Genomic DNA, 13274 nt, shown 5'->3' on the forward strand with positions numbered 1-13274 from the left:
GATTCCATGTGAAACCCCCATCATTAGTCCAACATGATGGACGTGTAAGGGCGTGCCCGACGTCCCATATTCGCACCATATTTGGGCTGGATATGCGGATCAGCCCGACCATTTGAGCACCGTTGAAGGCGTCCATCTTTGATCGAATTTTCATGACTGGGCCGTCCGTCCGGGGTTTGAGGCCCGGCTGTAGATGCTTAAAAGGCAGGTGTCGGCCTTGCACGGTGTAATTTCCACGTGCGCGCGTACAACGCAGCACCACTTTATTCGGTACCAGTATACTTTGGGGTGGACAACACAAGGGGACAAAACAGCGGGTCTCCTTCTCCGCGTTGATTCTTGAATGACGGAACGGAAGGAAGGAGCCGAGCCGATCCCCCCCTCCATCTCGGGTCAGAGCAACTTCTCTTCCCCTCCTGCGTCCCAGCTGTTGCACTTTTCTGGGAAAGAACCCTTGGTGCTATCCTACCTCCCCATCCAAGTCCAAGCACAAGCAGCATCAGCGCCTTCACCCACTTGCCTGCTTACTGTTTCAGTTCTTGTTTGTTTGGAGTCGGGGCTTCCATTTCGTGGAGTTCTCGTCCAACCCCCTCCTTCCATGAGAGCTTCGAGGCGGCCGGATCTCCGCAAGTGACCATGAGCCAGAGTGAGTGGAGCTCTCTCATCCTTTGTTCCGTTTGATTCTTTGGTAGGGCTTGTGAGTTGACCTGGGCGGGACTCGACTTCTTGACCCGGGGGTCGAGTGCTTGTTAAGGTTGATGCAGTAGCAAGGGGGCCTTCTTGGTCTTGTGTAAGGCATTTAACGCTAGATTGTGTATTTCATCTTGGAATTGCTCTTTCTTGGGCCCTTCTAATATTGTTGCGGCGATGATCAAATTTGGTCTGCAGCCGATCCTTTTCAGTAGCCGGGGCCATTTTTTATTTTATACTCTATTTTTTAATCTTATCACAAGATCAATGGTCGTAGCTGCTACAGCACTGTCTAATCAAACAAGAGTTCAACTGTTGCTCAAGATTGTTTAATCAGCTTGTTTTCCATGACCTAGGGTTCCAAGTCTTAAATATTTTCGCTTTAATTCTGATCGAATGTAGAATATAAACTTCTGGAAGCAGATTTATTATTTCCATTAAGATTTGTTGGGTGGCACTAGGCTTGTCTTAGGATTTCAAGTAATCCTGGTCTTCACCATACTGTTGTGCTTGTGCAAACATTGGATCATGTTTGACTTCCCAGCTTTATGTAGCATCATTGTTTCGAGGAGAGAATGATTGATTGCTTCAACTCATGCATAACTAAAGGTTACCTTCATTTTGGACCTGGTACAAAACCGACTACTACTTTGTCTTATCTTCTAGTTCTTCCTCTCGTAGGTTTCGACATCAACGTGCTTCTCAGAGAAGCAAAGAGCAGGTGGTTAAAGCCTTCTGAAGTCTACTATATCTTGTTGAATCATGAGCAGCTCCAGATCACCCACGAGCCACCAAATAAGCCACCCAGTAAGCACATCTCCTTAATTTTGAGAAATTTGCTTTTACTTCTGTTTTACAATAACAGCGTCATTTGTTCTCTAGGTGGTGCACTATTCCTTTACAATCGCCGTGTGAATCGGTTTTTCCGGAAAGATGGTTATGCATGGCGAAGGAAGAAAGACGGAAGAACTGTCGGGGAGGCTCACGAGCGATTGAAGGTTTGCTTCAGAAAGCTCAGTATAGTGTCATAGTATTCCAGTTATTTTTGTCTTGTCAACACTCTTGCCAACAAGAGAGGTTGCCGTCTGTCAGGACTTGTCGGGTCACTAGGTGTGCAAGTTCCTTCTAATAATGCATCATCCTTCCAAGTAGCAACACAATTGTACAGTCTGTGTGATGTTGTATGGCAAATCAAATATCACAAATTAATCAGATCATTCACATCCATTTAGCTGAATTGCGTTGAACATTTGTACATATTCATTTATAGTTCTTAAATGGATATCTTTGCCCAGTTTGCTTTACCATATAGTTTTTACTGCTTTGTCAAGCAATACATCGGAATTGGGGCAAGGCAACAAGAAACAACTATGTCATTTTTTAGTCATTCTTTTACTTGATTTTTTTTGCAATCATTCTTTTACCTGAATATTGTATAGCTGAAATATCTTTATTTGGTGTTCTCTGCAGATAACTTACTTATGGTTTGGAATTTGAATATTTAATTCTAGAGATAACTTTAATTTATGAGAGACAATGCAAGTGACACGAGTCTTACATCTACTGTTCTTGCAAACAGTGTATTGGGCTTGTTCCTTTTTTTATCAATACATGTGTCTATGTCTATATATGTTGTGATATCTTAGCAATCACAGCAATGCTAACACACATGCCTAGAAATGAGAAGGTGTTGTATGGTTAGCCTGATCATTTTGTATTGTAATGGATTTTAACGAAAAGTTTATAAGTAGAACTTCAGAATTAGTTGTTAATCAACACACTTAGCACTTAATCTTATATATGACATTTTCATATCAATACAGGTTGGAAATATCGATGCTCTGAGTTGCTACTATGCTCACGGAGAGCAAAATCCATATTTTCAGAGACGATGTTTCTGGATGCTGGAACCGTAAGATCAGCTTCGCCATTAAGCTATCTCAGTATCTTAAGACTTCTTTGAGATTGTGAACTATGCCATTTATAATTTTATGTTACCGTCAGGTTGCAATTGTGCTAAGATGCCTGAGTGCTACTCGATCCCCTCACAAATATAAGATGTTTTGGATATTTCAATATGGACTACATACGGACTGAAATGAGTGAAGAAACACACTAAAATAGTGAACGTCTTATAATAGTGAACGGAGGAAGTACTTGCTATTCATTTGCTATCTAGGAAACAATGCAAACATTTTTCTATGCAAAGAAGAGTGATTGGTACTAATTATTATAATACATGTTCTCCTTTTCTGCAGTGCATACGACCACATTGTGCTGGTACAATATAGAGAAGTAGCCGAGGTATGTGAGTATTATCTTTGGGAGCAAGTATAGATTGTCATGATATCCTTTCCTGTGAATATTTTTCTGGTATTATCTGGTCAAATCATCTGTCTGGGAAGTGGGAAATAAATAGTGAGAGAACTTGACTGAGTGAGCTAACATATCCTCATGTAAAAGGCTAATCAACAGTATCAGCTCATGCTGAAATTGAACTGGTCATCATGTGCTAAAATGTTAACCAGCGCAGCATTTCAGTCATCTCACTAAAATGAATATTCAATAATACTTATCAGCATGAGTCCATATCAGGATTCAGTTATACAATCTATCATTAGGAAGTGTCAAACCTGACCGTGGTTCTCTTCCACAGAGCAATCACTTGTTGCAGAGTGCTCTTGTAATATTGCACGTAAAACACCGAATAAATAAAAGTGGAAACTTACAGTTATGGTTGTACACGTATAATATAAGTGATAACTGCTGCCCTGCGCCTTAAATATTTTCATAATGGATTAGCTAAGGTCGTTGCACTATTCCAGAAAAATTTCTTACAACCATTTGCGTAATTGGGTCTTTTAAGAGGATTCTTACGACATTTCCAATCTACACAGTTATAATCTGTTCCCACCAAATAACTGAAGTGGATTTTTTTCTTTGTAACTAATCCACACCGTTATAATCTGGTTTCACAAAATAGTGGTGCAGGTCTTCTCTTAAACTAATCTACAACGTCCAAATGTGACCCTAGCAAAAATAAGCAGTGATCTTTTCTCTTTATCTCAGTTGACGTGAGAATTTTGATCCCTCCAAACGAATGCGGCACCTTGATCTCACCTATTGATTATGAGCAATTTAATATGAACTTGAAAGTAGTATTCAAATCTATTTGATTTGATCTCACTCACTTGTTTAGTGATAAATTATTTCCATCCAATCTTTTTAATTTGAATACAATGGGAGCACATCCAATGAGTAATTTTTTTGCATGCAACTTTCTTACAGGGACGATATTATTCAACATTGTCAAATGGATCAGCGGGATCTCTTTCAACCTTGAGTTATCCAAATGACATACATGGAAAGCACGGCTCCACATCAGACTTTAGCGAGGGCAATGAATCCCACCAGAGTTCTGTAACTGAAGTAAGTTCTTATTCTGCAAACAAAGAGTACAACCATGACAGTGGCGTTCTACTAAGCATACCGGAGCTTCAGCAATCAACTGTAATGGGGATACCAGAGCTTGACCAGAGTAGTCTGGAACGAAGTTCCGAATTTTGCATGGTAAATAATAATGACTCTACAAATACATCTGGGCTCAACCAAGCTTTGAAGAGCATTGCTGAGCAGTTAAGTTTGGGTGATGATGACTACATTTACATAAATCAAGCGCGTTCTTTGGACTTCACTACAAATACTGAGGCTGCAGATGTACAGGGAAATCAGACAAACAACAGTCTAGGTAAAGTTTCTGGTAACCCTGCATATCTTCCAAGCTAGATCCATGGAAAAACTAAACTAGAATATCGAAATTGATAAATAAAAATGGCACACTGACAAGCATGCTTTGTGCTTGATTTGCCAAAAGTTTCTCTCCTCACAGTACACCTTTGTGATTCAACCTTTTTTTGCCGGCGTCTTGATACCACTTAATTTTGTGCCAAAAGTTTCGTCTAGAGACGTCAATACACACTATAAGGCGTCATACTCTGGACTAACTTATTGATTGTCTGATATTGTAAATTAAATCATATTATGTCGCATCCTTATTCAGCTGACGATGAAGCAAATCAAATTCGACCAGAAGGAGCTCATGGTGTTGGCAGGGGGATATCATCATCATGGGAAAATGTTCTGCAGTCCGATTTAGGTTTGCCAGCTTCATCTACATACCAGGTAAGGAAATGGTGACTGATTTTTACTATCCTCGTGTGATTTTTTCAACGTAAAGAATGAGTTGTGAAGAATCTACTGTGTTATTCTGATTGCTTTTGTAAGAGGGATACCTGCAAAGTCTTCCTGGTTGAATACCTTGGAAGATACCTTCTTTAACTAATTCATCGAGGGCATTTAAGTTGCTGTGCATTTAAGGTCTGGGCCATGATAGTACTACTTTAGTAACAGAATGCATAAAATGAAATGTCCTAACCATCTTGTTGGCTCCATGTCAAAATTGTGGTCAGAACGTACTTTACCATGCCCAGAACTATAACAGTTGTTTTACTATGTAAAGAGTGGTGATTCTTTCTTTGTTATCACCCTCAATGAACTGTGTTGACACCTTACATTTTACCATGAACAGTTTGGTGCCCACTATCAGCAAAGTTCGGAATATCAACCACCAGGAGGCCTAGACAGCAGTAATTTGCAGCTGCAAATTTCTGCCGCTAAAAGATTTCTTTTGGGATCAGAAGACACTATCGACTCACCATCTTATAACTTCATACCAAGAGATGAAGGAATCAATGGCATTAATACTCTTTCAGCTCATGACAGTAGTCTTGAAAGCTGTCTGAACCCGGATTGGCAAAGAACAACACCTGTAACACTTCAAAGCAGTTCGTACCAAAGCAATTCATGTGGCTATGAAATATCAGAGTTCTTCGACAATGGTCAGTTTGAACCGTCCTCCGAAGAAGATACAAGATTAGCCTTGAAACAGAAGCAACAGTTTAGCATTCGTGAGATCTCTCCAGAATGGGCATTCTGCTATGAGATCACCAAGGTACACCATGAACATTTTAGCTTTCTACGTCTTAACACCAACTAATCTTACGTCTTGTTGTTCCTCTCTCAATGCAGGTCATCATTACTGGAGATTTCTTGTGTGACCCGTCGAATATATGCTGGGCAGTAATGTTCGGTGACACTGAGGTGCCTGTTGAAATTGTTCAGCCAGGTGTTCTCCGCTGCCACACGCCACTACACAGTGCCGGAAAGCTCACACTCTGTATTACCACTGGAAATAGAAAAGTTTGCAGTGAAATCAAGGACTTTGAGTTCCGTGCAAAGTCAACGGCTTCTAGTTTCACAGATTTCGCACCATCATCTATGAAGTCTACTGAAGAGTTGTCACTTATTGCCAAGTTTGCAAGAATACTTTTGTGTGACAACAGATCCTCTGCAGCTTCGGGTGATGATCCTCAGCCTGGACAGAGTCCAAAACTTAAAATGAATGAGGATAACTGGCAGCGGTTGATTAACGAACTTGATGTAGGATGTGAAAATCCACTAAGCAGGGTTGATTGGATCATGGAGGAATTGCTGAAAAGTAAATTACAACAGTGGTTATCATTGAGGCTCCAAGGAGATGATGGAACATGTTCTCTGTCCAAAAATGAGCAAGGTATCATACACTTAATCTCTGCGCTGGGCTATGACTGGGCACTGTATTCAGTTCTCGGTGCTGGCGTTGGCATAAATTTACGTGATTCGAATGGATGGACTGCACTTCATTGGGCTGCTTATTATGGAAGGTAATCAGAAAAATATATTCTACCGCTGGTTATTTAGATTCCGTTTTGACTAACCAGGACGAATCTTAACGTAAAATCAATGGTATAGGACTTGGATGTGCAATACTTAAGGCACATCTAGATGTGCCTTGGCAAACCCGTTTATTATAACTCTTAACTTCCTAAAAAGTTATTTACAGTTCTTACAAACAAATAATATATTCTTTCATTGGCTGAAGAAAACATTGTTTTTCCAAAATTTCAAATGTGGTTGTACTTGGGTACTCTCGGCCCCCATGCCACTGACTTTGTAACAAGTAATGCCCAACTGCTGAACGTAGGTCACAAATGAAGTAGAAATGGACACTGTATGTTGAATAGAAAAGATAACCTTTTAGCATCCAAGATGTCTTGACTAATGGATTTTGTGCACACAAAATGCAATACGTCAGCATATCTTGAAATGACTTGTATTTTTTTTTTTGACATCTCTCTCCATATGTTAGCGTGTATTGCAATTTATTGGCATGGAACTAGCAAGCAACCTTGTTAAGTAAGTCCGTTTTTGTTGCAGGGAAAAGATGGTTGCTGCACTTCTTGCTGCTGGTGCTTCAGCTCCAGCAGTCACCGATCCCACTGCACAAGATCCAGTGGGCAAATCAGCAGCTTTCCTGGCTTCTGAGCGAGGACATGTGGGCCTTGCCGGCTATCTTTCAGAAGTGGCGTTAACTAGCTATCTTGCATCGCTGACTATAGAAGAGAGTGGTATTTCAGAAGGATTAGCTGCAATTGAAGCAGAGCGAGCAGTAGAGAGCATATCTCAGAGGAGTGCCCAACTTCATGGGGGCACAGAAGATGAACTCTCACTGAAAGACTCTTTGGCGGCCGTGAGAAATGCAGCTCAAGCAGCGGCTCGAATTCAGAATGCCTTCCGTGCCTTTTCTTTCAGGAGGAGACAACACAAGGACGCTCGACTTAAGGATGAATATGGGATGACACAAGAAGATATAGATGAACTTGCAGCTGCATCAAGGTTATACTACCAACATCATGTTTCGAACGGTCAGTTTTGTGATAAAGCAGCTGTTTCAATTCAGAAGAAATACAGAGGTTGGAAAGGGCGCAAGAATTTTCTCCAGATGCGCAGAAATGTAGTTAAAATACAGGTAACAGAGTTATAAATATTTGGTTTAAAAACTGCATTCAAGTTGAACTCGCTGGTATATGATTGGGCTTTGAACTCGCTGGTACATGATATCAGGTAAGTTGTGTTTTACTTTGCTAACATTAAAGACCTTACTTTGTATAGGCTCATGTAAGAGGTCACCAAGTGAGAAAGAAGTACAAGACATTTGTAAGCACTGTTAGTGTGCTAGAGAAAGTAATACTAAGGTGGCGCCGGAAAGGACATGGCCTACGTGGCTTCCGAGCCGAACAATCAGTGATGATTGAAGCAGAAGAGGGAGAGGAGGAAGACGATGATGAGTTCGATGATGATGAAGCAGTCAAGATCTTCCGTCGGCAGAAGGTTGATGAATCTGTGAAGGAGTCTGTGTCAAGAGTGTTGTCCATGGTGGACTCTCCTGAAGCAAGGATGCAGTATCGTCGAATGCTCGAGGAATTTCGCCAGGCGACTGTAAGTAGTTCATGGATTTGACATTTAAGCAATGTTGTGATCATAAGCCAAGTTGCCCAATGAAACTATAGTTCATACCACGATCTAGAAATATTAGAAAAATAAAGAGCAACTTTCTCAAAAGAACAAAAGGACTGAGGTGCTAACCTCTTTCAAGGGAACGAAACCATATGTAGTGAAATCTTACTCTTTGATGTGTAAAGCATAAAGTAGTGATATGCACAGTGTCAATTTGAAACAAAATACTTCTGAAGAGAAAATACCATTTATTTTTCATAGATGAACTGCAAATGTTGACAGCTATGTAGAACTCATTAGAGTGCATTTGGTTTTGTTCTTTCTATCCAAAATCAAATCTCAGCAGTGCACTTACGATGCTGGTCTAAATGCAGGCTGAATTGGGTGCATCTGATAAGGCAACATCATCGATACTTGACAACGACTTACTGGTAGAAATCGACAAGTTCACATGCTGAAAGAAGCGCGCGGCACAAGGAGCGTTTGCAGAGCTTCCTAGAATGATGTGAAGAGGTCTTTGGTACAGTAATATGCAGCCCACTGTGACCTGATAGTGTGTGTCCAGTTTGTACAGTGTTTGACTGATTGTTGTAGAGTGATGGTCGTATCCGACGATGTGGTTGCCGGGAGTAACACCCTTCTGTTATCTAAAAAGAGGATGATGGTTCTATGCAGTGTTGTCTGTAAGTTATGTATTACTCCCTCCGTCCCATAATATAAGAATGCTTTTGATACTAGTATAGTGTTAAAAACGTTCTTATATTTTGGGACAGAGGGAGTAATTGGGAATGGCGGGTTATGAACACCATATCAGGTATCTTTAACTTAAAGGTTGCTTGGTAGAATTTGGTCAGCATATTCTTTCATTTCCACTGAATGATGCATGGCCTGCGCAATTTCGAGCAGCAGATTGTTCACATGAGCTACTAGTAACCAAATTGGTTGTTCGATGATCCGTCTGATCTTTGGACGTAAATGCATATTTTTATGAAACAAGGAAAACTAAACAATGCAGAAATTGTATGGCATATCTACTGGGTCCCTAATGTGCAAGAAGTAAATATGTAGGTGTTTCACTACAGTATTGCATGAAGATGTTTCTTGGTTAAGAGAATGGCACTACAGTATTGCATGAAGATGTTTCTTGGTTAAGAGTGAATGGCAGGAATCCTTTATCATGTGAATGTGAACAGAAGTAACATATTCTTTGGGCCATTCTTTCAAAGGCTCTGAAACTCTCATGCGAAAAACTTAGAAGGATATCAGTCCTACAGAACTCCCTGAATAAATACGATCGAATGGGAGACCAAATTGCACAGCTAATGGGACTAAAATATTTTACAGGCATATCACGATCTTTCAGCATTCACTTAAAAGAAAAGAATATGCTCCACACAGAACACAAGTCCACATAAACAGTGATCACAAAAGAAAAGAAAGGGAGCATTACACAAGCATTGGAGCCAGGGTCGAATCCTCAGAGAAAATAGAAGAATATTCCCTGTTATGACCATAGCCATGTTGGGTCCAATATGCACCTTACACGTGTTTCGGTTACTAGCAAATCTGCATTTAACGCCACTCGTTACATTTCTCAAATCCTTAAGGGCAATACAGCACGAATCACAATTTTGTAACAGTGATCTGGTCATATCCCATTCACTTTCCAATTAAAGAGAGCACCGTATGCAGTTTGGCCTTGGCACCCATCTAACTGTCAGATCCCTTGGGACTTGTAAGAATTGATTAGCAGCAACAACTCACACTGAGCAAGGGCTTTGCCACATTGATATATCTGATATTAGATCACGGAGTTGATCGATGAGGAGTTTCAGCTGTTTGTTTCTGCTTTCAATTTCCTGCAGCAGAATCCCAATGTTAGACTTCCTTACCAGAAAAATGTACGTTATGTCACATGTTACTGGATTAAAAGAACGGATATTGTAAGTTGCCATACAGCCGATTTGAACTTCCAGACAGCATGGATGCTACTACCTCCGTCCCAAATTATAAGACTTTAGCCTACCAAAAACGTCTTATAATTTGGGACAGAGGAAGTACTATATAGAGAAGCTTCCACTAGGGACACACTGGAATAGCTTCTAGTGATTGCTAGGGGTACTTAAAATGATCCATTTTTAATTCTATATAGAAAGGATGGTGCGCTCCAACCTCTGGAAAACCTTGTTGCATTGCTCTAAAGACGTACATCAACCTTGGTAAATTCAAAAGGCATGCAGATGATGGCAAATAAACAACAGATGCACTTCTGCGCCTTTACCAGAATAATTCCAGAAACATGTAGAATGAACATACTCTTCATGTATACAACAGAATGAACAAGACAATCCAAGCACTGGGAAACCAGAACCAAGACAAAGAAATGAAAGAAGGGCTCTGTCTGGGAAACTTCAGGTTTGCAGCGAAAAAACGGCCTGTTCTTTTAGGCATATTTGTCATGGGATTTTAAAAAAAATCAAGCCATATATCAATATGTCATAGGCACCAATATGGACATCTCATTCAAAATAGGTTACTTGGGAGTGCATCTGACATTCAACGACTGACCTGGTACCAAGTACCGACTGGTTCCTGATAATATCCTGAGTCATGCATAATGGTATCAATCATAATGATTAGACCTTCTCAAGGGAGTACCTTTCTCAAAGAAGATGCATGCTCTTCCAATCTCTCAATCTCGGCTTGATCACCTTTGGATTCTGTTGGCCCCATCTCCTGAAAATATCCCGACATAATTATAGGCACGTAACAAAATGTGAACCTAGTAATCACGGGCACTGATTTTAATATAAGTGGAAACAGAGGGAATTAGATCGACACTGGATGTTGGTTCTGTTGATTCAATCATAGCTACAGCAAGCAAATTTTATCCAGAATGGCATAAGCATAACTAGTAATAAATCTGTTCACGGAGCAGGATGATAATCAACCCCCTTCTCGGAACCAAAATCTCGGTTCATATAGATATATAGTAGGATAAACAAGTCGTAGCTACCCAAAGTTCTTGTTCGCCCCCATTTAATGACCAAAAACTCAATATCTCTTCTGTTCTAGGGAAATAATGGTTAGCATCTTCAACTGCTCAAATGTGGCAAAACTCGATTGCTAAAAATGTTATGCATTTATTTCTTGAGTCAGACAAGAAAAGGCACTTCACTCACTAGTTTCAAATAGGCCCATATCTCCAAAATCGAAATGTCATTTTTCATTCAAAGCTGTACCATTGAAATGTCCCTAATTTTTCCTCAGGTTCACACACGGTATGATATATGTTAGGATCGCATGGCCCAGTCCATCAAGTTCTCACCTGAGTAGAGGGCGACACCGCGGCAATGGACGCGCGCAAAGCCGCCACGGCGATCTTGTACCGGTGCCTCGCCTCGTCGAGCGAACCGCCAGAGCCCCCCGCGGCTCCCCCCATGGCATCAGCGTCGGAGTCGGCGGAGTGAGGTGGCGGGGGAGCTGCGTTTTGGTGGTGGGGATGCTGGGAGGCGGCGGAAGCGGCGGTGGCTGCGGCGGAGGAGGACCAGAGCGCGGGGTTGCAGAGCTCGTCGTTCATGGAGGAAAGGATCTGGAAAGCGGAGGCGATCGTCTCCTCGAGGTGCCGCTGGCCCTCCGCCGCCAGCTCCTGCCTCCGCCGAGCTGCGACTGAGGCCATTAGTTAATCTCGCCTGAACCCTAGCTCTCCGCCGCCGATCTGAGCTTAGCTCAGTCCTCGCAGCTAGCTTGCTAAGCACTTTCCGGGCCGACCTAGTTAAGAGCCGAATGGGCTTAAAGGGCGAAACTGGGCTCGTGTCTGGCCTCGCTCGTCCAGCACCATTTATATGTCTCAAAAAAAAAATATGTCTCCAAAGTTGCTCAAAAAAATATGGAAAACACTTGTAGACGGCGCGCCGGCCGAAACTTTGGCCGGTCGCACGCGCACGCTCGATCCCACCACGTATGCGCCACGAGCCCACGACTCGATGCTTCCACCGCACATGCACTTTTTCTTTTTTTTCCTCTCTGTCTTATCTTCTTCTCCACCTCCCTCCCTTATCCTCTTCCTCCGCCACTCCCATCCCCTCCATCTCTGTCTCTTTTTCTCCAGCGAGAGAATCCCTCTCCATGAGATTCGGCACCGGCCGCTGCTGGGAGCCAGCCATGGCCGCTCAACCAACACCCTTGCCCCTCCCATCCTTGATGTTTATGCTGCAGAAGAGAGCGAGAGGAGTCCCCATGGTGGATGCGCCGCATCGACGGTGGGCTGCATCGACGGTGAATCGACGGCGACTGCGCCGCGCAGTTCCGCGGTGCTACAACCCGCGGTTACAAATGTTGGAACCGTGGCTTCCAGATGCTGGAATCACGGCGGCAAGTGCCAGAAGCCAGCAGCTGCTCGTAGTGACCACGCGGGACACGGGGTGGTGCGACCGGTTTGCGAGATGCTGGAACCACGAAGCCCTTTTGCTGCAACCGGGGCATCCCAGAGCTGGAACCGGCATCGGTAATTGCTGCCTGCCATGCATTGTGCTGGAACCTGACGCGCCTTCGCCGCCGACGGCAACCTTTTTTGTTGGAACCAGTGTGTGTTTTTGCTGGAACTAGCTATTTTTTTGCTACAATCACCCACTGGGAGTTTTTCCAGCCGACTATGTTTTGCTGGAACCAGCTTTAGTTTTTGCTGGAACCTAGTGATTTGTTTGCTTCAACCAACAAATGAAAGATTTTTGTTTCTTTTAGTTTTTTGTTGCTTGGCACTCCAACCCGCGGCGAGCCGGAGGCGACAATGCTACTGATGTTGAAACCGTGGTCACCGCGGGCTGGAACCGGCCGGTGTCAGAGTTGCAACCAGTACCATGACGAGCGCTACTCTGTTTTCCACTACAATTGGCGATGATGATTTTGCTACAACCGCAACCTCTTTTTGTTACGACCGGCTGGATGATTTGCTACATCCATTCACGGCAGAGCTGTGGACGACGGCGACGACGATGATTTTTGCTGCAACCGCCTTCTCTTTTTGCTACTACCGATGTTTTTTTTGCTACATCCCATTCATCGTTGTGACTGGTGGTCGACTCGCCGCCGTTGGCTGAAACTCACGCGTCAACGGCGAGGGCTAGCAGGCAGCGCGCCGTAGCACTGCACCATGGGGCATCAATGGCCGGAGTTGCAACCGGTCAAGG

The 13274-nt window shown here is 42.8% G+C and overlaps 2 protein-coding genes across 4 annotated transcripts; one reads left to right on the plus strand and one right to left on the minus strand.

Annotated features, from left to right (window-relative positions):
- The first annotated feature begins 233 nt into the window (after window positions 1-233).
- LOC109732785 (calmodulin-binding transcription activator 4) lies at window positions 234-8755 on the plus strand. Of its 3 annotated transcripts, none has more exons than XM_045233059.2 (13): window positions 234-392; window positions 537-646; window positions 1372-1497; window positions 1573-1688; window positions 2514-2602; window positions 2949-2994; window positions 3979-4438; window positions 4751-4872; window positions 5279-5701; window positions 5779-6452; window positions 7006-7597; window positions 7741-8067; window positions 8460-8755. In XM_045233059.2, exons 2-13 carry the CDS (start codon window positions 637-639, stop codon window positions 8541-8543), a joined length of 3069 nt encoding a protein of 1022 aa, XP_045088994.1. In that variant the 5' UTR covers window positions 234-392; window positions 537-636; the 3' UTR covers window positions 8544-8755. The 3 variants fall into 3 exon arrangements, with proteins under 3 accessions (XP_045088994.1, XP_020147564.1, XP_020147565.1); XM_020291976.4 differs by having other exon boundaries at window positions 310-392; window positions 2695-2994; XM_020291975.4 differs by having other exon boundaries at window positions 295-646.
- Window positions 8756-9421: 666 nt separating this feature from the next.
- LOC109732784 (mediator of RNA polymerase II transcription subunit 30) lies at window positions 9422-11890 on the minus strand. The gene is made up of 3 exons (XM_020291973.4): window positions 11414-11890; window positions 10744-10821; window positions 9422-9944 (listed from the first exon to the last, which is right to left on the minus strand). Exons 1-3 carry the CDS (start codon window positions 11762-11764, stop codon window positions 9846-9848), a joined length of 528 nt encoding a protein of 175 aa, XP_020147562.1. The 5' UTR covers window positions 11765-11890; the 3' UTR covers window positions 9422-9845.
- Between the last annotated feature and the right edge of the window lie 1384 nt (window positions 11891-13274).

The sequence above is a fragment of the Aegilops tauschii genome, chromosome 2 (genome assembly GCF_002575655.3).
Source record: "Aegilops tauschii subsp. strangulata cultivar AL8/78 chromosome 2, Aet v6.0, whole genome shotgun sequence".
Lineage (NCBI taxonomy): Eukaryota > Viridiplantae > Streptophyta > Magnoliopsida > Poales > Poaceae > Aegilops > Aegilops tauschii.